General features: G+C 60.7%; 2 protein-coding genes across 5 annotated transcripts in view; both read right to left on the minus strand.

The window, feature by feature from the left end:
• Window positions 1-8,673, minus strand: part of SPDEF (SAM pointed domain containing ETS transcription factor) — a 15,773-nt gene extending 7,100 nt beyond the window's left edge. The window contains exon 1 of one of the 2 annotated variants that reach the window (XM_068159828.1): window positions 8,603-8,673. The gene's annotated coding sequence lies outside the window, so the exon portion shown is untranslated. Of the gene's footprint in view, window positions 1-2,998; window positions 3,083-8,602 lie in introns of those variants that run through there. The other variant, XM_068159827.1, reaches the window with a different exon arrangement.
• A 6,114-nt stretch (window positions 8,674-14,787) lies between these two features.
• Window positions 14,788-27,403, minus strand: part of ILRUN (inflammation and lipid regulator with UBA-like and NBR1-like domains) — a 30,194-nt gene continuing 17,578 nt past the window's right edge. For all 3 annotated transcript variants that reach the window (XM_068159830.1, XM_068159829.1, XM_068159831.1), the window contains exons 4-5: window positions 24,711-25,036; window positions 14,788-18,388 (exon numbers count right to left, since the gene is read on the minus strand). In XM_068159830.1, the coding sequence (XP_068015931.1) occupies window positions 18,353-18,388; window positions 24,711-25,036 (362 nt within the window). In that variant the 3' untranslated portion in view covers window positions 14,788-18,352. The remainder of the gene's footprint in view (window positions 18,389-24,710; window positions 25,037-27,403) is intronic.

Consider the following 27,403-nt stretch of genomic DNA (forward strand, 5'->3'; position numbering starts at 1 on the left):
GGGTGGGGACCTGTTTGCTCTAGGAAGCTGCTTTGGGCCATTTCCCTCTCCTCTCTCTTTTTCTTGGAAAAGGTGAGCTGGAGGGGCAGCCCCAGGCACACCGAGATGCCCACAGGCAGCACTGATCTGCACAGCAGCCCAAAGCCCTTTGTGTTCCCCACCCCAGCTGGCTGGCGCTGTGCTGGGCAATTGCATCAGCCCTGGCACAGGCTCCCTGTGCACACTGCCAGCAGTGACCACGGCCACAGTGCCATGGGATCTGTGCTGGAGCTTGTCTGCTCCTGCTCATCCTGCTGCTCCAGGAAGAAAGGGAAGATCAGAGAATTGGCTTCTGCAATGCTTTAAACAGCTGTCACCAGGTTATCAGAGCCCACCAAGCCCCCAGCATTTTGTCTCTGTGGGCACACAGGGGTCAGGATGCAGTGCCAGAGACTCATCAGCCCGTGGGGAGGCTCTGGGTGAGAGCAGTGCTGTCCCCAGGGTGCCAGGCAGAGCAGGGTACTGCCTGCAGGACACCCACCCCAGCACTGCCATCCTTGTCCAGCCTTCCCCATGCCCTGGTGCTGCCTGCAGACCTCCTCCCGAGTGAGCAAGGCTCTGATGCAGGGTGGTGGAGGAGCAGACCCCAAACCAGGACAGGACCATCAGATACCCTGAGGGTTTCACCCCCAAACTGGCATAGAGGAACCCTGAGGGTTTCTCCATGCCCACAACAAATCTCCACCGCTGGGGCACAGCTGGGAGGTTCCTGCTGTCCCCAAACCCCCAGAGCTGAGTGACCCTGTGCCACTCCCTGGTGCTGCCCATGGGCACCCTGACCAGCTGGGAGGGCTGTGAGGTGCCCTGCTCCCTGCTCTTGCCAGCATCTTGGCAAAGGGCTGAGTCACTGGCACGGGGACTCATCCCTGACAGGGCAGGGGGAGGGGGAAAAGGCAGCGACCACCCCAGAGGGCACCACCACAGCCCAGACCCAGGCAAAAAGCCCAGGCTGGGACAGGGCTCCCCATGGTCCCCGAGGCACGGGGCCAGTGGCAAGCCCAGGGCTTAGGGGACTGGGTCATGGCTCAGCTCCACAAGGTTGCAGGGACTCAGCACCATCCAGAGCCCATGAAACCAGAGGATGCCACAGCCAAAGGGGGTGAGGATGGGGACGAGGACCTTCGGTACCAGCCCAAGCTCTCCTGGCACACAACCCACCATTGCTCAGGGCAGCAAGACGGGCACCGCTGACGGCAGGGAGCCGGGGTCAGCCCTGGGGAGCAAGAAACAAGGCTCAGAAACGCAGCCGAGCAGCTCCTGCACACAACGGGGCTGCTGATTGGGGTTGAAGAGGCTGTGCCGGAGCCCAGCTCGGGGAGCTCCGCGGGACCGGCAGGGGCTGGCCCGCGGCTGGAGGAGCTGCTGCCCGCACCCAGCGCTGTCTCCCACGGCCCCAGCTGCTTCCAGAAGCTCTTCCCAGGCAGCCAGGAGTGCCCAGGGTGGTGGGACAGAGGCTGGCTCCAGGCCCACCTCCAGCCCCTAGGCCGAGGATGCGGACAGGGACTGGGAGCTGCTGCGCTGACCGGGGGGAACTGGGGATGTGCCAGTCCCAGAGCTGTCCCAGCTGAGGGGACCTGGGGTCCCTGCACGACCTGAGGCTTCAGCAGACACCTGTGTGCTCAGAGGCTGATGATGACTTGGGGTCCTGCAAGCACCTCCTACCCAGCCTGTCAGCCTGACTGTGCCAACTGTGCCACGTCCCTCTTGGCTGCCAACCCCTGCCTGTGCCACGCACCCCTTTTATCTCTGGGTGGAGGGAGGAGGGATTGGCCAAAATCTTCCTGCACCAGGGCAGGGGCTTGGGACAGTGCTGGGATGTGACAGCCCAGGGGTCCAGCTCTGGTACCAGTGTGGTGATGGGGCTGGAAGCAGGGAAAGGCCAGGGGTCATGCTAGATGTACACCCAGGAGGGATGCAGCCCACGCTGGGGGTGCTGGACCCCCAGCTCCCCCTCCCCCAGCCTTCTCCAACACCACCAGGGTCCCTCCCCGGCTCCTCCTGCCATTACCTGCATGGGTGCTGGTGCAGGGACAAAGTGTCCCTACAGGTCCCCACGTCCTGGGTCAGGCTGCCCTCTCCATCGGCACAAGGGGGGGACAGGCACAAGCAGCTGGTGGCCTGAGCAAAGCCCTGGAGCTCAGTGTCCCCGGGGTGAGCAGCAGAGCTTGGTGTACCCCATGCAGCGCCAGGGAGTCCCTATTTATAGCAGCACCTCCCTGCCCCACCAGCTCCCTGCCCAGGAGAGAGCCTCTATTGTGGGCTCTTGGCAGCAGAGCTGCATTTGTCTTTCACTAGCAGAGCAGAACCACAAGAATCAGACCCAGAGCCAAGCAGCCTTCAGCACGGACCAGAAATCAGCCAGCAGAGAAGCAGAGCTGAGATGGGGCAGGGCTGGCAGAGGAGTTCCAGAGACACCCCCGAGCTGGCAGCTCCTTGATGGCTGCCCAGGACCTGGGATACTCCAGGCAGCGCCCCAAAGCACATCATCCCCTGCCTCCCGCTGGGCACAAGGGGTGGCAGGACCCTTGGTGTCCCTGCTGAGACTCGGTGGGCTTGGGAGGAGGTGGTCCCAGAGGCCCTGGCACCCATCCTACCCTCCTCACCCGAGCAGGAGAATAACAGAATCCTGGAACTGCCTGGCTGGGAAAGACCTTAAGGCCATGGAGTGCAGACACAGAGGGGGTTGTGAAGACACAAAGTTGGCAAACCCTGTTCTATTCTCAGTGACACCAGCCCCAGAAGTGCCAAGAACCTCGTGCCAGGGGACAACGTGTTCCTGTTCAGCCCTGACAGCACCTGGAGGTGCAAGGAGCTGCGGGACAGGATGCTCACATGGGATGGCACCGTGTACACCCCAGGCTGGTGCCAAAAGCGCTGTAGGAGACCCAAGAGGAAGGGAAGGTTGGCGCTGGTGGAGCGCTGGGCAGCACAGAAGCCACAGCAGCAGCGTGGGGCTTACCTCGAAGGCTTGTGGGCAGCTCAGAAACTGGGTGGGTCCCGGGTGGGAAGAGCCGTCCCCATGGTGCTGGGCACGGCGGCCAGGGTGGGCATGGCCCGAAGCGAGGTGCCCAGGCAGCAGCAGGATGGGCGGCCAGCAGCCCCCTGCCCAGCAGCCCCCTGCCCAGCTCAGGGCGGCGGCAGGGCAGCCAGGCTGAGCCGCATCAGCTCCGGGATCGGGATGGGGAGGGGGTGAGGCTGAGGGTGGACACTGAGCAGCTCTGGCAGTCTTGGAAGGCAGCAGACAGCGTCCGAGGGATGTGAGGGGGAAGCAGCAACCAGCAGCCGAGTGCGAGGTGCTCAGCGAATGCCTCCTCTGCCCATTATATCCAGTTCCTTCCTTATTTACCTGAACAAACAAGCCTGGTGCTTACCTCAGCTGGAGGTGTTTGAGTAGCCCAGGTCGGGGTTAACCCTTGGTGGTTGCGTCAAGACGCTGGGCTCAGACCTGGGAGGGGTCTGTGTCCGGGGAGGGGAGTGGGGCAAATCCAGGCACCTCCTCCTGCCCTCGTATGGGAAACCCACCCAAGAGGTGAGGATGCTGCTGGAGACTGAAGGCTCCTGCTGGAGCCAGACCCTGCAGCACAGAGAGCTGTTGGGAGCCTGGCCTGCCCCTGCACTGTGCCAGGGCCCCCCCCAGAGCAGGCTGGGGTCATGCTGGGGCAGGAGCATCCCTGACTGACACCCCAGGAGCACCCCAGTGCACAAGCACTGCAGCCACCAGGGACTTCGTGACTGCTAGGGAGGATGCTCTGTGATGCTGGGGACAAAAGGAGCCCTCACAACGACCAAGCTACCCCAAGCACCGGGGCTGTGGCACAGGCGTCTCCCCAGCGGTCCCAGTGCTGCCTGCAGGCAGGGCAGGGTGCTGGGGGCGCAGCAGGAGCCTGCAGCACTCCAGGCCTGGGTTGTCTCCACCGGCATAAGCAGGAAAAAGCTGTTCTGAGCGAGACAGACTCGGGGCAGGTATTTACTATCCTCCTGCAGAGGTGAAGAAGGCAGCGCAGCCCAGGCGGCTCCCCCGCGCACGTAGCACTGCCAAAGCCAAGCTCCCTCACGCCCTGAAGGCCCACGTCACACAAAACCCTGGCCACAGCCCCCGCGGTGTGCTCCAGGTCAGCCCCACGTCGCCGTGTCCTCATCCCCAGCCCAGCCGTGTGCCACGGCGGAGCCAGCATCCGCCAGCCGCCCTGACCCGGGGCCGGTGCGCGGCCGTGGCTCGGCACCGCCGATAAAGCAGCGGCCGGAGCTGTTTGCTGGGAGCGGAATCAAACCCGGCGGGAGGAGGCGACCCCTCCGCTACGGCTTCCCCAGCCCGCCCGGCGCGCTGGCAGAGGGCTCCGCAGCGCTATCGCCAGCGCCAGGAGTTTCTGCCTCCCTTTTCAACACCTCAATGTTATCTTATCGGGGGGGAACTGCTCCCCCCGGCCGGGACTCCTGCCGTCTGGGGGGAACTTTTCGCCCCTGTTTTGGTAAATAGAGCCGGGCCCAGCACACGTGGCAGCGGCTCAGGGGAGACCTGAGCTGGGGAGGGCATGAGGGGCTGAGCAGCTGTGGTGGGGAAGCCTGCAGCCCCTGCCCAGGCTTTGCCATAGGGTGGGCATGTGGGATGGGGATGTGGCACAGGCAGGAGTGGAGTCCTGGCCACCCAGTGCCAGCTCATGGCAGCCACAGCAGGGCCTGCCACACTGCTGGGAGCATCTTCTCTTTGCTTTGGGCAAAGTACCACCTGCATGACCCAGAACCACTGCCCTGCAGCGGGCTTGATCCTCCATCCCCCAGAGCCTGTTGCAAAGCTCTAGAGGGCTGCAGCAGTTGGGCTGTCAGGGTGCAGCCCGCAGCTCACTCCTGCCTGGTTAACACCTGCAGTGTCCTGGCCAGAGTCACCATGGGAGCAGAGGGCACTGGGATGGGGGCTCTGCCTGCTCAGGGGATGGTGCACAGCACCCAAAGCTGCTCCCGTGTCCCACATCAGCACTGACATCTGGGACCCGAGGCAGCAGCATCCCAGCACAGCCCTGCTGCCGGGGCCGTAGCTCCCTGGGCACAGAGCCCACGAGCACAACACAGACGTGCAGGTGTCTCGACTGCGGGAGCTGAAGATGTGAAGTGAAACCCTGTGCAGACCTCCAGGCTGAGAGGAAACCGCCTCAGGTTGCACCAGGGGAGGTTTAGTTAGAGATTAGAGGAAATTTCTTCCCTGAAGGGGCTCTCAAGCACTGGCACAGGCTGCCCATGGAGGTGGCTGAATCCCCAACCCTGGGGGCGTTTCAAAGCTGCAGAGGTGTGGTGCTGAGGGCCAGGGCTTAGCACCAGCCGTGGCAGAGTTAGAGAATGGTTGGACTGGATGGAGTTGGAGGTCTTTTCCAGCCACAACGATTCCATGACTCTCTAAACGCTTCAGGCACACGGAGGCCACGCTGGGCAGTGCTGCAGCAGCTCCTGGCTGCTGCCCCAGGGTCGGGCTGCTGGCGGGGGGAGGTTTGCCGAGCCAGCCGCGGTTAGCACGGGCTGTGCACGCCGGGTTTGCACGGCCCCGCTCTGCCGGCACCCGCGGGTCCCCCTCGGTTGTTTGGTTTAATTGCCGCTCATTACCAGAGCAAACATCCAAGGCTGCACCCGAGGCAGCCAGCAACACGGCGGCAAAGACACGATCAGGGATGCTGGATGCTGGATCCCTGCTCTGGAGCATCCCAGACCTGGGATCATCAACCCAACACCACCACGGCCACTAAACCATAGCCTCGAGTGCCACGGCCACAGTGTTGAACACCTCCAGGGACGGGGACTCCAGCACCTCCCTGGGGAGCCTGTTCCAGTCCCTGACCACTCTTGTAGCACAGACATTTTTCCCAATCTCCATCCTAACCCTCCTCTGGCACAATTTCAGGTCATTTCCTCTCCTATCAGCTGGTACAGGGAGAAGAGACCAACTCCCACCTGGCTCCAGCCTCCTTTCAGGCAGTTGCAGACAGCCAGAAGGTCTCCCCTCGGTTTCCCCAGTTCCCTGAGTAGCTTCTCACCAGCCCTACTCTCCAGACCCAAGCTGAAGACCATCTCAATCCGTCTGGGAACCAGCACCCAACTCACATCTGGGTCTGGCAAAGCTTTCCCTGGTTCTCTTATCAGCAGCACCGGAGATTTTGATAAGCAGAGGCGATTGAAAGAGAAAACATTCGTCTGGCTGCGCTGGGGCAGCGCTGGGCTGCGGGGCAGCACGGGGAGGATGTCCCCAGAGCAGGGCCGGCGCCCCCGGCCGTGCCGCGCTCCCGCGGCCGCCTTTCGCAACCAGCATTAAAGCACAGCTCAGCTTACAGACAGCAACCAGGAAAAGGAGAGGTAGCAACACCTGGGGGACAACAAAAGAGGGGAAAGCAAGCCCGGGGTTTCTGGCCCGTGCGCAGGTTTCTGTGCTTTTTCCTTGTCCTCTCTGGCAACCTCTCAGCTCCAATTCCGGCGCCGTTCGCCGTGGCTGAAAGAAACTTCAAGGCTTGGGAACGCAGCCGGAGGGGAGGGATGGGGAAAGGAGTCGTGAATCAGCCTGGAAGAATCCCACTGCCCACCTGCCTGCAGCTAATCGCTGGCTCCATCGCAAGAATAACAGATAAGCAGCCCCATAATGCATAATAAAACCATTGAGCTCCCTTGGTGCCATTGAGGAAACCAGAGGCACCGAGCACGATTTGTCCCTGAGCCGAGCCATGTTTCCTGCTCCCCCACAGCAGCTACGTTTCCTCTGCTCAGGTTCCTGCACAGCATCTGGGGACAGCGCTGGTCCCTCTGCAAAGCAAACCCACGAGGCTGGGGACCTCTGGGACTTCTCATCCTGTGTCCGTGCCTCTGTGCCATGCTCTGAGCTGAGATGCAGCAGGGGAGGTTTAGGATGGATATTGGGAACAATTTCTTGACTTCAGGAGTAGTCAGGGATTGGAGGAGGCTGCCCAGGGAGGTGGTGGAGTCCCCATCCCCGGAGGGAGTCTGGGAGGGGCACCCCCAGGGTCAACCAAAGGGCCAAAGGGTGCAGAAGAAACAACTCTCAGGTGTGCAAGGAGAAGCCACCGTGGGTTTATTTGTGCAGTGACCCTGTGCAGATCCGCCAGGGACCATCTTCAGGGCTCTCTGAGCACTCAGATCACTCCAGAGCAGAGCCCAACAGAATGCCCCCAAGCCCCTCCTCACGCCCCTGCAGCACCCTCCTTTTCCGAGCAGCCCCGGGGCCAAGCAGGGCCACTCCTCTTTATGACCTCCCGGGGCCGCCTTTGCCAGCCTGTGCCATCTGCCAGATGTTGCCATAAAGCCCATTTACAGAGCTGCGGGCAAACAGCCGCGGGTACTGCAGCTGGCACCCGCCGAGGGCCCACCCTGGGGGCAGAGCTGCGGCTCCCGGCAGCTCCGCGCTGCGCTGGGGCACCTGAGTGAGCAAAGAGTTAATGGCAGCAGGGCCCAGAGGTTGCCCAGAGAGGTGGGAGATGCCCCATCGCTGGCACCATGCCAGGCCAGGTGGCTGGGGATGTCCCTGCCGGCCGCGGGGGTTGGTCTGGAGGAGCTGTGCAGGTCCCGCCCAAAGCAGCCCTGCTCCTAACCCTGCTCCTGCGCTGTCCAGGCAGCCCTGGCGGTGCAGACGGGGTGCTGGGGAACCCAGCTCCAGCCGAGGGTGCAGGGGGGGGCGTCTGCTCTGTGCTGGTGGCACAGGAGGTCCCTGGCTGAGCACGGGGGGTGCTGCTCACCTGGCGCCACTCAAAGGCTCCTTCACACTCAGCCACGGCAGGAAGCGCTGGGTTTGGCCCCGGGGTGGCACAGCCCTGCCTCTGCACGTGGCCGTGGCACCTGGGGCCATGGCCTAATGCCCACCGTGGGGTTGGGTTGCTGGATGATCTTAGAGGGCTTTTCCCACTGTGATTCCTCTGTCCAGCTGTGCCTGGGAGGGTGTCTGGGGCTGGCCAGGCTGGTGGGCAATGAAGGCACCAGAGTGATGCCAGCACAGCGCTGGCCTTTCACCCTGAGCCCAGGCCCTAGGCCACCAGCTCCCCACCCAACCTCACTGCCATGCAGCACCCCCTCCCACCTGGCTGCCTTTCCCCCTTGCCCCCAGAACTCCTTGGGGGTGACTCTCCCACACCAGGCTGAGCTGTGCCAGTGCAAACCCTGGGTGACGCAGGCAGGGAGGGCTCTGGGTGCCTGGGCGGGCAGCAGCGGGACCCAGCGGTGTGTGTTTGCTGTTCCCTGCTCCAAGCCCTGCTCCAAGCCCTGCTCCAAGCCCTGCTCCTTCCTCCTGCTCCGCTCCTGCTTTTGTCTCTCGGGATTAAAAGCCTGGAAACGGCTGCAGATCGCCCAGCGGTGCCAGGAAGAGAGGGCTCAGGGTGGCCTGGCTGTGCCTGCTGAGCGCTGACAGAGGGAGCATGAGGAGAGGTCACCCCTGCCCCTGCAGATTTGGGGTGTAGAAGGGGCACCTCCACCCTGGGGATGGCTCCTGGCCTGGGCTCCCCACACACCAGCCCTGCAGCTGCTGCCATGCCATGCAACCCCCAAATGCTCCCCCCCCGAGTAACCCCCTCAGGCACTGTACCTCCTGTTCCTCACCATCACCACCGGCGTGGGCAGGCCCCGGGGTGGCAGGGCCAGCGCCTCCTCCCCGTGGCCAGGGCTCGGGGCCGTTTGGTGGTGCAGTTCCCAGGCACTCACAGGCAGCCAGGTGAGACGGGCACGGCCCTGCGCCAGCCCGCGGGATGTTGTCTTTTCACACAGCCCCGCCGCGGGCCGAGCGGCAGGGAGCCCTCTCTGGCTTTGTTTTCCCACACTGCCTGCCATTGAGAAATGCAAATTCATTCTTCTGCTGCTGCTGGGTTCTCCCCACATGCAAAGTGATCCTTGGGCATAACGGCCCCAAGGAGCAGTGGCCTTGGAGAGCGTGGGAGCTGCTGGGGCAGGGAAACCCCTCCTGGGTGGGAGCAGGTGGCAGGAGCAGCTCCAATGGTCTCAAAGCCAAGGAGGGTTAGGGCAGCACAGGATGCCCTGGAGAGCAGGAGAGGCTCCTGGCTGCGCTCTCCCCTTTGGTCCTGCACTCTCCGTCCCAGGAGGACCTGCAGAAGGGTTTGTCCCAGCAGGAAAATCTCTAAAGGCTTACCCCAGACCTCAGGCACCGGCTCAGCTCAAAGCAGGAGCTGGAGGATGGAGAAGGGAAGGTAGCAGGGACCAGAGGCACCCTCTTCCCATTCCTCTTGGCATCAGGAAGCCCCAACCCTGCAGAGCTGGGTTTGCAGCTCCCAAGGGAGCAGAACAGGAGAGGTCTCTGTGTCCCCCAGGTACAGAGGGCACAGAGCCCATGAGGGACACAGCTGCTCCACATCCCTCAGCATCTCATGGAGCTGTGGGCCTGGGGTGATGGTGCTGTGCTCCTGGTGGGAACAGGAAACAAGCTCTGGGGCTGGGGGTGGGCTGGGGATGCAGGGCTGGGGATGCAGGGCTGCAGCAGAGCCAGCAGTGACTCAGCCCTGAGGCACCCAGCTCAAAGGGGCTGTGGTGTTCCCAGGGAGCATCACCCAGGGCAGGCACTGGGTCCCCCTGCTGCTGGGGACTCAGCACAGAGCCAGAACCTGGGGGCTTGGGTAGGCAAGAAGGGGTGCAGGAAGAGGACAGGACCCCAAATAAGGACCCATGCTTGGGGACAGGGAGGTGCAGCAGTGTGTCCAACCTTCACAAGGCCTTGAAGCTCAGAGAGGATGCAGCCCAGGGCGGCTCTGCCTTCCCCTTGGAGCTGTGTCCCAGCCCCAAGCCCAGCTCTGCCCATGCCTGGCTGGCTTGGGGCACTGGCAGAGTGAGGACGCTGCTCCTCTCCTCAGTGGTGGATTCTGAGGGCAGCAAAATGTTTGTTCTGTCAACAGCTGCCTAATCCCCAACCAAAAGCTGATGAAAAAAGCCAAGGGGGAAGGATGGGAATCTGCTGCCCTTTGAAACAAAGGCCCAGCGGTGACAGCCGCAGCCCCAAAGGCAGGGGTGGCATCTCCGGGCCCTGGAGAGGGGAATGGGGATCCCCACCAGCACCCCACAGCCCCAGCACAGGGCAGGGAATGGGGAACAGCTCTCAGAGAGAGCAGGGATGGCCTCCAGGGGCAGCCTGGCTGTGCCACCAACCAAAGCACCTTCTGAAACCTGAGCAGGATCCTGAGCTCCACGGTGGAGGTGCAAGAAGCACATCCCTGCTCCTCAGTGATTGCCTGGCCCAGCAGCAAGGCAGGGCTGCTCTCTCCCTCTAACCAAAGCCAGCAGGTGAGGCAACACCCTGCAGCATCCATGCAGTGAAGCAACCCTGGGACAGCCCTGTCCCAAGGCCCCAGTGAGCCAGCACCTGGCTGTGGCACCCTGAGCCCACCAGGAGGCTTACCTGAGGTTGGCATTTCCAGGTGACCCTGATAAAACTTTTGTCCTGGTGGGATGAAGTGAAGCTGCCTTGGTGGGGCTCAGTTCCAGGATGCTTTGGGCTTCCCCTAGCTGCCCACCCCTGCAGCCCAGCCCAGCCTGGCCACCAACCCCAGCCTGGCCACCAACCCCAGCCAGCACCGGCCCCAAGATCCAGCCCCTGCAGGGACCCACTCCCAGGACTCAGCACCAGCCCTGCACCCTTCACCTGCACATAAGAAGTGCATTTAGCAGTCCCCTTTGTTTGCTCTTCAAATAATCATTTCCTTATCACTATTGATTCAGATCCCTTTAAAATTCTGACAAACCTGCTCCCCAGGCACCGCTGCTGCTTCCTCCCAGCCTGCTCCCCAGGCACCGCTGCTGCTTCCTCCCAGCCTGCTCCCCGCGGGCAAGGCACAGCCCCAGGCTCGGCCCAGCCGCCAGGCTCGGCCCAGCTCCCCTCCGGGGCGTGGAGTGCTCAGCCCCTTCCTGAGAGGGACAAACTGGGATGCTCCAAACCTGTGTTCTGAGAGTTCCTCCTCCTCTCGCCACCCCCAGGGGTGCTTTGGGGCTGCTGCCAAGCTCGGGGGAGCAGAGGTGGGACGCCAGTGAGGAGGAAGAGGATACCACACATTGGCTGCACACCATCGAGAGGTCCCAGAGTTGCTGCATGAAACTTTTGCCAGGGACAGGGGGGAGCAAAGATGAGCCTAGCACTGCCCAAGCTGCTTGCTGCCCAGGTGGCTGCAAAGGCAGCAGCAGCTGGCCACAGCTGCCCAACACTTGTGTGCCAGCTCAGCCAAGCACCGCTCCCGGCTGCTGACAGCACCCAGCAGAGCAGCACCCAGCAGAGCAGCACCCAGAGGGATGGGTGCAGGAGCCCCAAGAGCACAGACAAGGACATCCCAGGAGCCTTGCTGGGGACCAAGATCCTCTCTGCCACCAGCTCAGGAGTGCTGCTCCAGGAGCACCTTTCACTCTCACCTACAGGAGATGTCCAAGGCCCTGCCAGGCTCGGCTGGGGTGCCAGGGGCTGGGTCACCTGGCAGGGTCCCATCCAGCACCAGGCTGGGTTTGGGCTCTGCAGCACAGCTGACGTCAGGGCCCAGCCAGCAGCTGTCAGAAGTAATTGAGGAAGCCCAGGATGGTAAACAGGCAGGAGGGGAGCAGGGGCAGATTAGATAACAAACCTGAGCTTCTTGCTGGGCTGGAGGGTCAGCCTGGCCCACCCCACAGGCACCCACTGCACCGAGCCCAGGCTGCTCCTCACTGGCTGCACCAGGAGCTCAGCCCCAGGAGAGGCTGAAATCCCCTTCTGCAGGATGGCTTCAGTGGCAGAGGGGCTGCTGCAGCCCCGAGCTGGGGCCTGGGTCTCCCCCTGCATCACCCTGGGGCAGGCAGTGAGCAGGGGAGGGCTTCCCACTCCCCACTGCTGCTGGAGGAGACATGAGGCAGGTGGGAGGGGGCCTCTGAGGGGGCACGGGGGACAGGACCTGCTGCTTCATCGTGGTGGAGGGAGAGATGGAGCAGGCCCCTGGCCTGGATCACTGTCCCCACCGCAGTGACGGGCACAGGGTGCCAGCCGAGGGGGAACTGCCAGCCCCTCCCGGCTGCCGCAGCTGCGCGGCGCTGGGCTCCAGGCTGTGTCACCGCATCCCGCGGGTCCGGACAGCTCCGCTAACCAGGAGCGAGCTCAGCTCCCTCTGCTGGTGCCCGCTCCAGGCCGGGCCCTGCCCGGGCGAGCCTGGCTCAGAGCACTGCCAGGCGCGGGACGCGGTGCCACCGGCGCAGCCCCGAGCCGGGGAGATGCCCTGCAGCCCCTGCCGCGCACCGCGGCCGGGCACCGCAGCCTGCCGCAGGACACAGCCTCTCCCTCCAGCCCGCTCAGGGTGTTTGTTCCTGTCTCACAGGTGAGGAAACTGCTTGGTGCTGACAGCAGAGATGAGTCACAGCCCTGGGGAGCAAAGAGGCTCAGAGCTCTCCTGCTGCGGAAGAGACCTTCAGAGCCATCCCCAGCAGCACCAACCCAGCACTGCCAGGTCACCACTGAGCCACGGCCCTCAGCACCGCTCTGAAACCCCTCCAGGCACGAGCACTCCACCTGGGCAGCCTGGCCAGGCCTTGACAACCCTTCTGGGGAAGAAATTGTTCCTCATGTCCAACCTAAACCTCCCCTGGCACGGCTTAAAGCCTTTTCCTTTGGTCCTAGCACTTGTTCCTTGGAGCCCCCCCCGTGGCTGCAGCCCCTTGCAGGCAGCTGCACAGAGCCAGGTCTATTTTCAGCCTCCTTTTCTCCAGGCTTAACAGCCCCAGGTCCCTCAGCAGCTCACAGATCCTGGGGGACAGTCCCACAGCTGCAGAGCTGGTTGGGGACTTAGGACCTCCTGCCTCAGCCTCTCTCACCCACAAGGCACAGAGCTCAGATCTCACTGGGGATGGAGCAGCTCAGCCCCCTGGCCAGGCACCACAGCTGGGGGATCACCACCCCCAGCAGCACTGGCACTGGATGTGCCCTGGCAGGGAGGGGAAGGGGCAGTGCTCAGCTCTGACCCACCCTGCTTGGCCCAGGGCAGCTCTGGAGCAGCATCTGGGAAGCAGGAGCCTGAAGTCAATAAAAGGAGATTGCAGTGGAGGCAGCACAGCCAGCAGCACTGGGGGCTCTGCAAGACCTCCCCATGGACATCCCCCCCACGCCCCCGCTCTGCTCCCAGCCTCGGAGGCTGTGCACAGCAGCTGCCCATGGGGCACAAGGTTCACAGGGCGCCAGGCTGGTAGGGACCCCAAGGACCATCTGGTCCAAGCCTTTGTTGTTTGGTCCCAGCCACTCCCCAGCACACCTCCCTCCCAGCCCTCTGAGAGCAGAGGGCATCCTCCCACCTACCCCAGCAGCACTGCAGGGACCACAGAAGCACAGAGCCCCGAAGCAGAGAGGCCTCTACAGCTTTGAAAGGCTTCCCTGCAGCACAAGCCAGCAGGCAGCACACAGCTCAGAGCTGCCTGCAGCTGCCCTTTGCCTTGGCACCCTGCACCACACCCAGGCTCTGCTCAGGGCCATGAGACCACCTCCATCCCAGCAACCCCTCGAGTTATTTGCCCTGCTCAGGAGACAGCACTGGGAGGTGTGAGAGCATTGTCCTGTCCTGGCAAACTGTGACAGGTTGCAGCCCTAAAGACAAACAGATCCTTCAAGCAAACAACAGCAACTGAGAGCTGGGCAGCGTGTGGGGAGGCAGCCCCAACCTCCCCAAACAGAGCAGCCTTCAGCACAGCCCTGGGCAGCCAGGGCTCAAGGGCTGCATTCTTGTCAAGGCAAACAGCTGCAGGCACAGGGAGCAGGATGTCTGTCCCCACGCAGGCTTAAAGGGCAGCTGAAGGCTCCAGGCATTGACTGAAATGCTCCAAAGCAAACCCAGCACATGCAGGGGGAGGCTCCTTGAAGGGATTAGGAACAAAGTCAGAGGCAAGCAAAGCAACAGCCCCAGGTGAGCTGCTCCAGCAGTTTATGCAGGCAAACCTCCGGGCTGGGTGGCCTGAGTGGCAAGGCCTGGCCTGAGACAGGGCATCAGCTCAAGCTGACCAGGAGAGTGCCCACCAGAGGCCCTCCTGTGCTCCCACCCTGGCATTCAGGAGCCCTGGAGGTTGCCAGTGATAGGGGAAAGGGAGGGGGGGGGAAACCAAAAGGGAGTGTGGGAGAGGAAGGGGAAATGGGGAGAAAGCAAACTTCCTTCATTCACAATTCCTCTCCTGGCTCCCTGAGGCTCAGGGAAGGCCAGGGCTGAGCTGCTGCTGCTTGAGGCATCTCTGGGGCTGAGCAAACAAGCTCAGGAGCATTTAAGGTTAAGGCTGTGGCTGCAGCTGGCTTTGTGCTGGGGAGCCCTGGATGCAGATGATCCAATGCAGACTCCCACTCCTCCCCCCTGCACCCCACCCCCTCAGTGCTGCTCCCCTCCTGCTTTGGCCCCGAGGACAGCTGGAAGGTGCTGGCAGCATGGTGCTGAGCTCCATCCCCTCACAGGCACTGGCTGAGGACTGCTGCAGCAGGAGGCAGATGATGGTGAAGTGACCTTGTGAGGAGGGCCAAGGAGCTGTGTGGGCACCAGGCAGCCCTGCTGGGACTCCTGCTCCTGAACTGGATCCATCTCTCCCCAGCCCAGGGGAACCTCTGAGCCAGCCCTGCAGGGAGGGGTTGCTGAACCCAGTGCCCCTTGTTTTGGGTAAGGACAGGGCTACAGCTGGGCCTTGGGACACTGCCTGAGCCTGGCCAGGCCCTGCAGAGGCAGGCTGGGTGTGCCCAGCTACAGGCTCAGGAGGTTTGGCAGCTCCAATAAAACTCTCAGCAGCTCCACAACTGTGTTTGGTTTCTCTGTGTTAATTTAATCATACAAACATTCATTTACACATTCAGGAGGAAGCTTCCTCTCATTTCCACCCCCCATGTGCTATCACAGGACTTCTCCCAGACTCAGGGAGGCAACAGCAGCCTGCTCTACACAGGCACTGCCCTGGGGAGGCCACAGGCTGCAGCCACCCACACACTCACACAGCAGCAAGGGAACAGCACACAGCAGCAGGCAGTGGGGCAGTGGGCACAGGGCAGCTGGCACCTCCCAACCCCACTGAGCCCCTGGGAGGGGGACCTGCATGTCCCACACCCTGGAGGGAGGCTGTCTCCAGCGCTCCCCAGGATGTGGGCAGCAGATTTCAGCTCCCCTCACCTCCTCATGTGGCACTGCCAGTTGTGGGGTGGCCCTAAGGGACATGGGGTGGTGTGCCTGGGCTGGGGGGGCCTGGGCTGACTGGTGGGCTCGTGGCAGTGGCAGGACAGGTCCTAGGGGGCTCATGTTGATGCAGGAGTCTGGTCAGAGCCCACCCAAGATGTTCTGCCCTTGCTCCTCTCCCCTTCCCTCCTTCTGAGGACTTCAAGATCCATGGGGGTCAGACTGGAGGCAGCTGCAGCCTGTCACTTGCACCAGTGGGCAGCAGCCTCACCCCTGCCCCAGGGAGGAGCACAGCCTCTTGCCTGGCTCCCCAGCCTCAGCCTGGAAAGGATCTCTCAGAGGCCTGAGCTGTGTGACTCAGGGACTGAGTTAGCTGAGCAGCCACAGGGCTGCAGGCTCACCCAGGCACTGGGCTGGCAGTGCTCTGCAGAACCAAGGCTGTTTGCTTCCCAGTGTGCTCCAGCCCTGTGGAAACCGAATCACAGTGCCCTGAAGTCACCTGGAAAGCTGTGCTGAATGCACCTCAGCCCCCCCCAATTTACAGCCTGGAAACCTGACAGCAGGAGCAACCTGAGGGCTGGCTGCACCACGGAGCTCCACAGCCCCAGCAGAGATAAAACCACCTCTGGCCCCTGAGGGACAGCAGCCACCAATGTGAACACTCCCCCAGGGCCACAGCCCCAACCCTGCCAGCCCCCAGGGCACTGCACGACCCTTCCAGAGACCACTCCCCCAGCCCGCAGCCGGCTGGGAGCCGCAGGGGGCTGGGGGAGCCGCAGGGGGCTGGGGGAGCCGCAGGGGCCTCGGGGCCGGCCCTGCCCTCCTCACACCCTCGGCACAAGGCCACCACGGACTGAAACCACTCCGGAGCAGAGAGAACTGAAGCCTGTGCAGAGCAAGCTCTGCCTGAGAGGGCAGGCAGAGGATGCCTGGGGGCCTGCAGGGGCTGGCTCCAGAGCAGAGCTCAGCCTCGGGAGCAGCACAGCACAGCAGCACATGGGGCTGCAGCAGAGGCCAGCAGCAGGGTGAGGGCTCAGGGGTCCCCCACATGCCCTGGCTGACAGCAGGCAAAGCCAGGCTCAGACCCCCCTCCACTACAGCCCTGATGAATACAGGGCATCACCTTACCCCTGCAGGGCAGTCCCCATCTGCTGAGGTGCCTGGGAGGGGGGAAGTGGCAGTGCTGCAGGAGCTGATGGTCAGGCACTGCCCAGGCCTTCAGGGCCTGCCACAAGCTGCTGCTTGGAGAGGAGGGAGCAGAGAGGGAAGCCACCTGCTCCACTGCAGCCAGACAGACTGGGTGAGAGGAGACAACTAACCCAAGGCTACCCAAGGACACAGGACAAGGAGCCCCCACAGCTGCACTCAGAGGTGCAGCACCACCTTCCAGGGCTTCACCCTGCTGAGCCAGAGCCATAGCCAGGCCCTCACCCAGCTCTGAGTGTCAGTGGCTGCAGGGTCTCTTTTGTGCCCAGCATCTCTCACTCTGCTTGCTTCAGATAACAGCAACCTTTACGACCTGACCTTCTGAAACACAAACCAGCCTGCACCCAGGCCTGCCACCCAGGCAGGAAGCTCCTCCACCAGATCCACCCCATGCACTGAGAGTCCTTGGCAGCTGCAGTGACAGTGAGCTCCCCACTCAGAACCAACCAGTCAAGAGCAGGCAGCGAGAGCCATGCAGAGAGCTGCAGCCTAACCCTGAGAGCTGCCAGAGCTGGCAGCAGGCTGTGGCAGCTTCCTCTGCTCCTCTCTGGCAGTGGCTGCTCAGCCCTGTCCACAGCTCAGGGAGACAGAGGCTCTCACCCTGCTCCCCAGCAGAGGCATTGCTGCTGACACAGCACTGGGGGCCATTCTCCCCCTCCTCACACTGCACTTCCCAGTCCACAACTGGAGGAACAGCAGAGCACCCTAAGTCTTCAGAGAGCTGAAGCCTCCTTCAGAAGGCAAGAGCCCCACCAGAGCTACAAGCCAGGGGAAGAGAGGCAAATGAGGACCAGGTGAGAGTGGAGCCCAGCTGCTGCTGCTGCCTGCTCTGCACCCCCAGCTGCAGACAATCAGCCTGGGAGCCAGCTGCACCACAGAGCAATGAATGCAACCTTGTGCTCTGCAAGAGAGGGGTGGGGGACTGCAAATTAGAGGGAGAACTTCTGCAAAGCTTTGCAACTACAACCAAGGGCATCACAGCCAGAGAGAGAGTCTGCTCTTGGCACAGGACCAGAGCTTGCTTGGCTGCTCCAGGCACAGCTACTGCACAGCAAGGGCTGGGTTAACAGCCAGGCACCCGAGAGTGCTAAGCACACAGGACAGCGCTGGAACCTCAACAGATCCCTTTGTTATTAGCCTGGGGGTGTGTCTCTGGGTACTTCACGTACAAGGGGAAGGGAAATGAGCCCTCCACTTATCCTGCAAGCCCCAGAGCCTCTCTCTTCACCTGTGATGCCAGGCCCTGGTTTTCAGCACATGCAGGGCAAACACCACCCAAACCAAACAGCAGAGAAGGAAAAAAGAAAGGAAGGATTAAAAAGTCGGTAACTAAACCCAGATACTAAAAACACAGAGCTGGGAGCAGACCTGAGCTGACCTTCAGAAAAGGGCTGCCCCAAAGCAGTCGCTGCACAGCGCCCAGGGGGTGCCAAGCTGAGCAGATGCCCCTTGGGAAGCAGGCAGGGCACTGCCAGTGCCACACAAGCAGACTGCCCCTGGGGGAAACCTGCACAAGGGACAGGAACCAAAACAGCTGCTGAAGCTACCACTGCTCTGTAGGCAAAACAGCGTTGGGATGATTATTGCCTCGGGATGGCTTTTCCAAACTCCTGACGCTACCTAATTAGGGGAGGGGGCTCCGAGGGGCCCCAGGCCGGGGGGCGTTCGAGTTCCCGCAGCACTCAGCAGCACTCAGCAGCACTCCTGCAGCCCAGCACTCACACATGCTCTCAGCTGGGGTTTCTGCTCTGGAACAGCTAAGTCTTCGGTTTCTGGGCTTTTGGTTTTGCTTTCTCTTCTTTGTCTCGGGGGCGGGGGGAAGGGGGGGGGGCGGGGTCGTCTGCACGTGGCGCCCCCTGCCCTGCCCTGCCCCCGCCGCCCCCTGCCCTGCCCCTGCCGCCCCCTGCCCTGCCCGGCCCCGCCGCCCCCTGCCCTGCCCCCGCCGCCAGCTCTCCTTGCAGCTCCTCTCGCCGGTACCCGTTTTGCGTTTGTGTTTAAGACTGTCCGAAGGGGTAAGGACCGTGGAAACCCTGCAAGAAAGTTGGAGACATGATCAATGTCAGCAGGCGAGGAAGGAGAGGGAGCAGCCGCGCCCCCGGCCCGCCCCCGGCCCCGCAGCAGGCCCTCTGCCGCCCAGCCCTGCCAAGCTCCTCAGGCTGCGGCGCTGGCAGCTGCTTTCCGCTTACCTCCTGCGGGCGTTCTCCAGGCTGGGTACCAGCCAGGTGTTAGCCACAGAGCAAGTGCTGGGCTCTAGGCGGAGCACATCGCTCCTGCGGCTGCTGCAGCGGCTGCGAGCCAGGCAAAGGCAACAGCAGGGAGCCCCGAGGCAGCCTCACCGCAGGGGCCCAGCTCCAGACCCAGCATTTGCTGCCCATTACCTGCACAGGCATGTGCCAGAACCTGCTTCATCTGCCTGCAAGCAGTGCCCAGAGCTGTTTCACTCCAGCTGCCTGCCTGGCCCCACTCCTGCATCTCCCTGCTGTGTGTGCCCCGAGTCAGGGCACCTGCAGCACCAGAGGGCAAAGCGAACACCAGGCCTGGGTACAGAGCCCAGAGCCTGCAGCTCAGGCCAGAGATGAGAACACTCCCCTGGCCCTTTCCTGGGCAGAGACCATGAACATGGAGCTAGGGAAAGCCTCTGCATCGTCAGGCACTCTTTGCTCCTGTATCCAGCTGAGAGCTGCACAATTACTGTAGCCTGGTGTTAATTACAGCCAGAATGCAGCTCAGCCCCAGGGTCAGGTTACTAAGCTCTGTGCCACTTGCTACACTGCCCCTCACAGGCTGCCAGCCCTAGAGAGCTTCTCAGGAGAGTGCCAGGAGCAGCCCCAGAACCCAGGACCAAGATCAGCCTCTCCTGATCTCACTGTCCCAAGTGTTAGCTCCTGGGACCCTCCCTGCATCGCACTTCCCCACGAGCTTCATCAGCGAGAACTGAACCAAACCCCACTGGAAATGCAAGAGACTGAACCTGAAGCCCTGAGCAAGAGGCTCCTCCCCCCCGTGAAGAGCAGACCATCTCCCTCCCCAGCAAGGAGCAAGCCCTGCAGAGCAGCTGTGCCTCAGCACACTGAGCCAGGCCTGGTGCTGCAGGGCAGGCAGCAGCCCCCAGCAGCCGTCCCCCTCACAGTGCTTTACATCATAAACCTGCAAGAACAATTCTGCACACAATGGCAGCTCTGTGAGTCCTATTTTGGGTGCACTCCCTTCTGAAGAGCTCAGCTGCAGCCTTGCAGCTCTGCCAGTGCCTTCCACACCAGGCACTGCTGAGCTGCCGGCGAGCGCCGAGGGCAGGGCTGTGCGCGGCAAGCAAAGGCTCTACAGGAGCGCTCTGGGGCTCAGCCAGCATCTGGCTTCTGTACCTAGCAGGGAACTGAGATGCTTTGGGCAGTGAGAGGCCTCTGGAACACACAGGCCCCTGTGCCAGGAGGGCTGAGTGACTCTTTCACAAAGCATCACCACACAGGCTTCAAGCAGCTGACTTTATTTCTCCTTCAGCACCGAGTCCAGAGCAGTAAGTTACACTTCAGACAGGAGCTGCTGCACAGCTGCAAAAGCCACTCAGGGGCAGCAGCATCAGACCAGGCTACAAGTGCCCATTTCCTCCTCACCCCTGGGCTGCTCCCAGCCAGAGCTGCTGCGAGGGTGCCCTCACCTAACTGGGGCGAGCTGGGCAGAGCCAGAGCAGAGGCTGCAGCACTGCTTTGCTTCTACCTCCCATGCAGGCTGTGTAGCCAGGGCCTGGCAGCTGAGACCACCAGGAGGTTAAGAACCTTCTTGGAGTGTGGCCACTGGAGGGGTTCAGGTGCAGAGAGCTGCTGGAGCAGAGCAGGGCTCAGGTACCTAAGTCACCCTGCAACAGCATAGCTCTTGTGAGTCAGCTGGCAGCCTGAGTCAGTCTGCAGAGGTCACACAGGGGAGCTGCTGGCCTGCAGCGGAGCAAAGTTAAGCTAAAATCAGCTGATCTCACATTCCCCCCCGTCCCAGAAGGACTGCTGGTGCTGCTGGGTGAGCTAACATGCAGCACCCACACCCAGAGAGAAGCAGACCAGCATCAGTGCAGCCTGCAGATGCTGAGCAGCAGCAGAGGAGCTGCCAGCTGCCTCCACTGAGCTCCCACCTTGCTCTGAGCAAAGGTGGTAACGAACCCAGCGGGAAGGCAGGCACAGGACGGGAGGAGCTTCCCTCTCACGCAGAAGCAAAGGTGTCTGAGCTATCTTCCCTCCCCACAAATACAGGGTAGGGCCCAAACAGTTTCCAGGGGAAGCTTAGAGTGACTCCAACTCACCTGCAAGCTGCAGTGCCCTGGTGTGGAAGCAGCACACAGCTTGGGGCAGCAGCACCGCAGGAGAGGGGAAGGCAGTTACAGGCTGTAAGGACAGGGGGGGCTCAGCTTCCCCTCCGGTGGACAAGGCTGTCAGTAGCTCAGCCCTCAGCTCCACACAGAGGGCAGCAAGGTGGGGAGCAGCTGTTCAGGTCTGAGTCTTGTCTGCTCCAAACATGCTCCTAATTCATTGGGCTTCTCAGAGCAGGACAAGCGATGACCAGGACAGACTGACAGCAGGTGGCTCTGGCGCTGTGCTGTGGCAGTGACCATGCCAAGTGCTCTGCAGACAGAGCCCTGACCTGCACTGTGCTGCACTGCACAGACAGCTGCACCTCCTCACTCCTCTGGGCCACAGGGCTGCGTGGCTGTCTAGGTGACAAGTACAATCTGACTGTCAGCAGATGGCTCTCCACAGCTCTGCAGACTCCAACCTCTAAGCTTCTCTCTGCAGGTCAGAAATGGAGTTCTGGTTCCCCAGGCACTGTAGGACTGCATCTTGTGAGCCTGCCCCAGGGGAGCAGCAGTGACCCTGCAGCATTGCTATGGAGCAGCAGGGAGTAAAGAGAAGCTGCAAGAGCCTGATCCCTGCTGAGAGCCCAGAGAGAAAGCCACTGCCAAAGAGGAAAGTAAAATCCCCATGCATGGGTACAGCTGGGCTCTAATGCAGCCCATCCCCAGCCTGAGAGAGCACAGCTTGAACTCTGAGAACAGCAAAGGCCTCCACTGGAGCAGACAGAAGCACAGCGCTGAAAGCGATGCCCTGAGCACAGCCCCAGGCCTGCAGCCCCCAGCACTGCCCTGGAGGAGGCCAGCAGGGAGGACCCAGGGAAGGCAGCACTACAGCAGGAATCAAGATCACACAGCTTGTGCCAACCACCCCACAGGTTTCACCTGGCCTGCTCAGAGGGAGTTCAGCATCTTGTTTGGGGTCCTTTCTCCCAGGCAGAGCTCTGTGAGCATCTCCAGGTGTGAGGCACTGACACACTGATCCCACCCAGCAGCAGATGGCCTCCAGTGTCACTGAGAGCCTGGCTGGGGATTTTCAGGGGCCAGGTCACACCTGCTCAGCTGCACCAGAGGCAGAACCAACACAGACAAGGGTTGGCAGCTTCCAGTGCAGCTGCAGGAGCCAGAAGCTGCTGGCTTTAGCTCAGAGATCTCATGGCTGGGGTTCTCCACCAGCCCTTGGCAGAGAGGAGGAAGCCTCCTCAGTGATGGAATATTTGAGGGGCTTCTATCACTTCCAGGTATGGGTCACAGGCCCCTCTGGACACCTTCACTGGGCCCCACTCATCCCCTCTGCTGTATCTCACTGCATGGGGGGCCAGACACCACCAGGGGCTGATCCATGCTCTGGGGACAGGAAAGCAGACAAATGCAATCCAGACATCCTCATGTGCAAACAAGTGCCCCAGGACTCTGCTGTCTGCTGCCAGCTGAAATAAAGCCTCTCACATCAATATTCAATCACCAGACAACAGCCTGAAGTGCAGGAGTTTTCTCTTGCCCCCTCAACCAACAGCACAGGTGAAGCCCCTGGGGAGTAAGGGGCAGGCAGAGCTGCTCCTGACAGGCACTGGAACCCCAGCTGCTGACAGAGTGGTTTGACACTTCTGACATTAGCTCCAATAAGCTTTTCCCCACTTCATCTGAGCCCTAGCTGGGACTACAGCTTGCACATTACCCCTTTCTAGGGGAAGAAAGAAAATCTACCCTTCCAGACAGCAGGGAGGAGGCAAGCAGCAGTGCCAGAGCCCCAGCAGGCAGGGTGAGCAAGGCCACCTGCTGATTTTGAACCAGAGCAGGCACTGGGATGTCAAAGCTGCTCCTGCTCTACAGACAGCCCTGTCCCCATGTCAGAACCAAGCCTGTGGCAGCATCCTCCTGTCTTGGGCAGAGGGGACAAGGCTGGAACAGAGGAAAAGCTAACTCATTCCATGTGACAGATAGAAACCCTGCAGTACAAAGCCCCTCAACCACCACTGGCATCTCCTCCACCCCCCTCCAGAAAGGACCAAGTCACCTTTCTGCAGCCAACAGGATACACAATTTCTGCTTTCAGCTCAGATAATCCACTGAAGAACAAGCAGTAAATAGAAAAATAAGCAAACAAATAAACCAACCAAAAGAGAGAGGAAGGAGACCTCCCCTCCAGCTGAGGCTGGACTGCAGCAGCTCACACCTGAGCCCTGCTGGGGAGCTCTGGGCTAGCAGCTAAAGCAGCTCACTGAAGTGCAGTGAAATCCTCTCTGCTGGTGCCTCACTCTCCTTTTTGGCTTTTGCCACCCCAGAGCTGAGCCCTGCACCTCTCAGAGGCATCACCTTCTTACACCCAGGTTCTTAGAAGCCTGTTGGCACCCTTGACCTGCTGGGGCCCACACCACTTTTACTAGCAAGGGGAAGCACCACAGGCAGAGACCTAGTTGAAAGCTGAAGGCCACTTCAGTGCCAGCCTCCCATTCTGAGGTGCCACACAGGAACTCCTCTCAAGGACACCCATCAGCAGTTCCACCTGCAAGTGCAGATCTGCTATGGAGTGACTGCCAAGCTCTGCCCTCAGGAAACACAGAAGGGGAAGAAAGAAGCCACCTGCAGCCCAAAGCTGACCATCCAACAGGGGTCTGAGTTTCCCCACCCAAATGAAAGCTGGTATTTTAGCCAGGGACAGCTTAGGGAGTGCACTGCCTCCCACTCCTGTGTGTGTCACCCAACACAGGCAGCTCTCACCAACCTGCTGCACGTGTGCAGCACTCCAAGGAGAGGGTGGTGCAGGGAAGCTGTGGCTGCACATAGCCACCTCTGCAGCCAGCCCAGGGAACACCTCCCCAAGCAGTCAGGCCAGGGCAGCAGCCTCCTCACTGCTCACTCAGGCTGTGTCTGACCTGAGAAGTGAAAGGCTTCACCTTTGAATCGTGCCCTAGGCCACCCACACCTCACTCTCAGTGAGCCAGAACCTGGGAGCAGGGGCAGATAGAGCTCCCAGCAGCTTCTGCTCGGGTGTGAAACAGGAGGGGGCTTGGCAGCCTGGCAATCTGTTAACCCCATGCATGCCACCAGTGAAAGAATACAACTGCAGAGCCCTGGAGCAAAGTAGGCCATTAAATATGAGCCACTGGGAGAGGAGAGGCAATTCATCCAGTTAGGAACTAAAGTGCTGTAGGTGAACTAACATTAGGGCTTTATTAAGTCATTCAGCAACCAAGTGTTATTGTCCTACACAGCCTGCTTAAAGTACAGTAAAGCATTTAAAAAGAGTTTCCAAATCAGAACTAGTTTGACATAGGACAGCACACACCTACACATACTGGCTGCATTAACAGGTGGATTCTGAACTGCAAATAATCCTGCAAGTCATTTTTCACACACAAGCAAATAAAAACAGTCAAAATATCACTCAGACTCATAGAGCATCCACCAAGCAAGCTTTGGAGAGAGATTGAAAGTAAAGATAATTTAAAAGTCACCTACATTATAAACAAGACAAGGACACAGACAGGAGCAGGCCCTTGATGACTGCTCCTGACAGGTAGCTGCTGGGATCAGAGTGCTGAGCTCTGTAGCCTCCCCACACCAACCACAAAGAAGGTCTCTGGTTAATCTTAGGCTCTGGGGGTGGGGTCAGGGTTGCTCTTTTCAGAGTTCTGTAAAACTGAGGAGCACATCTAGAGAGATATTTTGACTTATTTGCACATGCAGCTGGAGAAGGCTCCAGCCACCAATGGTTACAGCACCCAGACAAGAGTATAGAAGTTTTCAGGAGGACTTGAAGCAAAAAAAAAAGAAAAGGAAAAGGAAAAGAAAAAGAAAGAAAAGCCAACCCAAAGAGGTGGATCTGGTAGAGTCTATCAGAGGCAAAAATACTTTAATATAACATGAGGAGTTGGCAGAGTCAGACAGTCAAATTCAAAACCTTCCTTAGCAGGTCTGGCAGAAGCAGGAGGGAGGGTGTGCAGTTTGTAGGGAGGAGCTGTTACAGGCATGCCAGGCTCCTCCTAGCCGTTCTCCTGCTCCCCCAGGGCACCTACCTTACTGTAGGTCACTACCGACAAGTTGTTGGAGGGACTGCTGGGGGAGAGGCTTACAGAGTTCTCTGAGAGTCCATTCTGGTCTTGTTCGCTGTGCTCGGCAGCAGGCCCCCAAGTGTTCTTGGTTGAGCCCAGCTCGGGACCCCCGGGGTCCTTGAGGCTGTTCTCCTCCGCTTGCCTGCTCTTCTGCGGGGAGGCGAAGGGGTTAAAGTTGCCTTCCACCTTGCGGTGTGGCTGTGTGTTGAACTCTGTTTCAAAGGACGACAGCTGCTGTGTTACACCCAGAAGTCCTCCAACTTCCACGCTGAGGATCACCCAGATGACATCTGTGGAGACAGAGACTTGGGCTGGCACCGGGGGCAGGAGGAAAGCGGCACAAGGCTTCCGCCCTCACAGGGCAGGCAGAGCCTGGCCACAGCCCACGGGAAGGAAAGAGGATCCAACACCCATTTAGTGTTCCAGGCTTTCAGACAAGCCAGCCAAGGCTCACTATGACTTACAGAACCCCCCAGGAGAGGTGACAGCCTGAAGCTCCACACTGCAGACTACAGCAGGATGCACTGACGGAGGAGCTGCAGCAACTGCACCCAGTGGGGCTGAAGCAGGACCAGCAGGCATCACTGCCAGCCCTCTCCCCTGCCAGCACAGAACAGGTCAGGCTCTGGCTTAGCTGTGAAAGGCCTGACTACCAAAACACCACCAGGGGAACTTGGGAGGTAATTATGTTTATGGCAGTTCACAGCAGAGTGTCTCCATTCAGGCTCCAAAACACTCCCAGCAGGTGGGTCAGGCACTCAGCCTCAGCAGGCTGTTAGGTGAACCCACCAAGCGCTGGCTAGAGCAAGAGCCACACTCCCAGCCCCTGCACTCTGCCTCCTGCACACAGAGCAGTTATTATTTAACTTCCCTTCCACTTGCACTTCATGCAAACATCCTGCCCTGTTTACATAAACACATCTCTTGCTGGGCATCCAAATGAAGCTTCACTGCCTGCTTTGTGTGGAGTTTCTCCACCTCTTCACTAAGTGCCCCAGCTTTGGTTTACTGCAGAGGGAACTGGAAAGCAGAGCAGCAACACCTCCTCTGCTGCTCTCAGATCTCCTCACAGCAGCTCATGTCACATGCAATTGTTTCCAGGTTTTCTGCAAGTGTGAACACAGGAGGGGCTGCTCTCCTGCTGCCAGTGTGGCCTGGGGCAGCAGACAGCAGCTGGTGCTTCTTGTCTGATTCTCAAGCAGCAAGGTCCTGCAGCTGGGCAGGGGCAACCCCAAACACAAATCCAGGCTGAGGAGTGAAGGGATGAAGAGCAGCCCTGTGGAGAAGAACTTGGGGGTGCTGGGGGATGAAAAAACAACTAGGAGCACTCCCAGCTGGGCTGATCCCCAGCAGCAGGGGCAGCTCCTGGGACCTGTTGGAAGAGGGCCGGAGGAGGCCACAGCAATGCTGGGAGCCCTCTGCTGTGAGGCCAGGCTGAGAGAGCTGGGGTTGTTCAGCTTGGAGAAGGCTCTGGGGATGCTCTTTTGTGACCCTTTGGTACTTGAGGGTCACAAAACTGGGGACAGACTTTATCAGGAAGTGTAGTGACAGGAGAGGAGATTCAGATGAGGTGAGGGTGGTGAGAGGCTGGCACAGGCTGCCCAGGACCCTCGTGGCTTCCAGGGATGCTGGAAGTGTTCAGGGCCACATTCCTTGGGGCTCTGAGCGCCCTGCTGTAGCTGCAGGGGTCCCTGCTGTAGCTGCAGGGGTCCCTGCTGTAGCTGCAGGGGTCCCTGCTGTAGCTGCAGGGGTCCCTGCTGTAGCTGCAGGGGTCCCTGCTGTAGCTGCAGGGGTCCCTGCTGTAGCTGCAGGGGTCCCTGCTGTAGCTGCAGGGGTCCCTGCTGTAGCTGCAGGGGTCCCTGCTGTAGCTGCAGGGGTCCCTGCTGTAGCTGCAGGGGCTTGGACTGGATGGGCTTTAAGGCCCCTTCCAACCCGAGCCGTTTCATGACGGATTGGCTCCTTCCAGTCCCTCTGCAGCTGCAAGCTCGCTGGCTTCATCAGCTTGCCTTTGACGACCCAGTGATGTATTCTGCCGCCTTCCTGAGGCTGGGATTTGCCCTCGCCAAACCAGGGCGTCCTCAGGGACCCCCCCGATGAACGCCGTCAAGGCTCCGCGGCAGCCCCGGCCGGGCCGCGCCGCAGCGTCATGGCGCCCCCTGCTGCCCGCCCGCGACCGCGCACCCGCTCCAGCCCCGCGGCCCTCGATGCTGAACCGGGAGCGCGAACGGCCCCCTCAAACTCATGGAACTCGGGATACTCCCAACTGCCAAAACGGACACAGAGATGTTCTCAGTATCAACCAAAGCTGGCTAAAAGGCACTGAAAGGCTGCACGTGAACCAGGCTGCTTGGTGGCACAGGCTGAAGCACCAGGCTAAATACCAAGAAGTGAGCTTTAAGTCCAGAAGAATGGATCAGAGTGGAGGCACCAAGTGACACCACTGAACCTGGCCCTTAATTCAACTTCCCAGCTGTGGTTTTCACCATTTGCAGACATTTTATGTTCCCACATAGTTCACAATGCTCAGCACTGGAAAACTGGGAAAGAATCCTGAGCAGGATGGGCTGGGAGAGAGTCCCCAGGACTTTGTTTTCCAGAGCTCTGTGCAGCCTGCAGCTGGTTCCAGCGCTCAGAGCACAGCTCTGTGCTGCCCAAGG

This window comes from Melanerpes formicivorus, unplaced genomic scaffold, assembly GCF_026170545.1.
Source record: "Melanerpes formicivorus ecotype bairdi unplaced genomic scaffold, bMelFor1.0.p_v2 SCAF_46, whole genome shotgun sequence".
Classification (NCBI taxonomy): domain Eukaryota; kingdom Metazoa; phylum Chordata; class Aves; order Piciformes; family Picidae; genus Melanerpes; species Melanerpes formicivorus.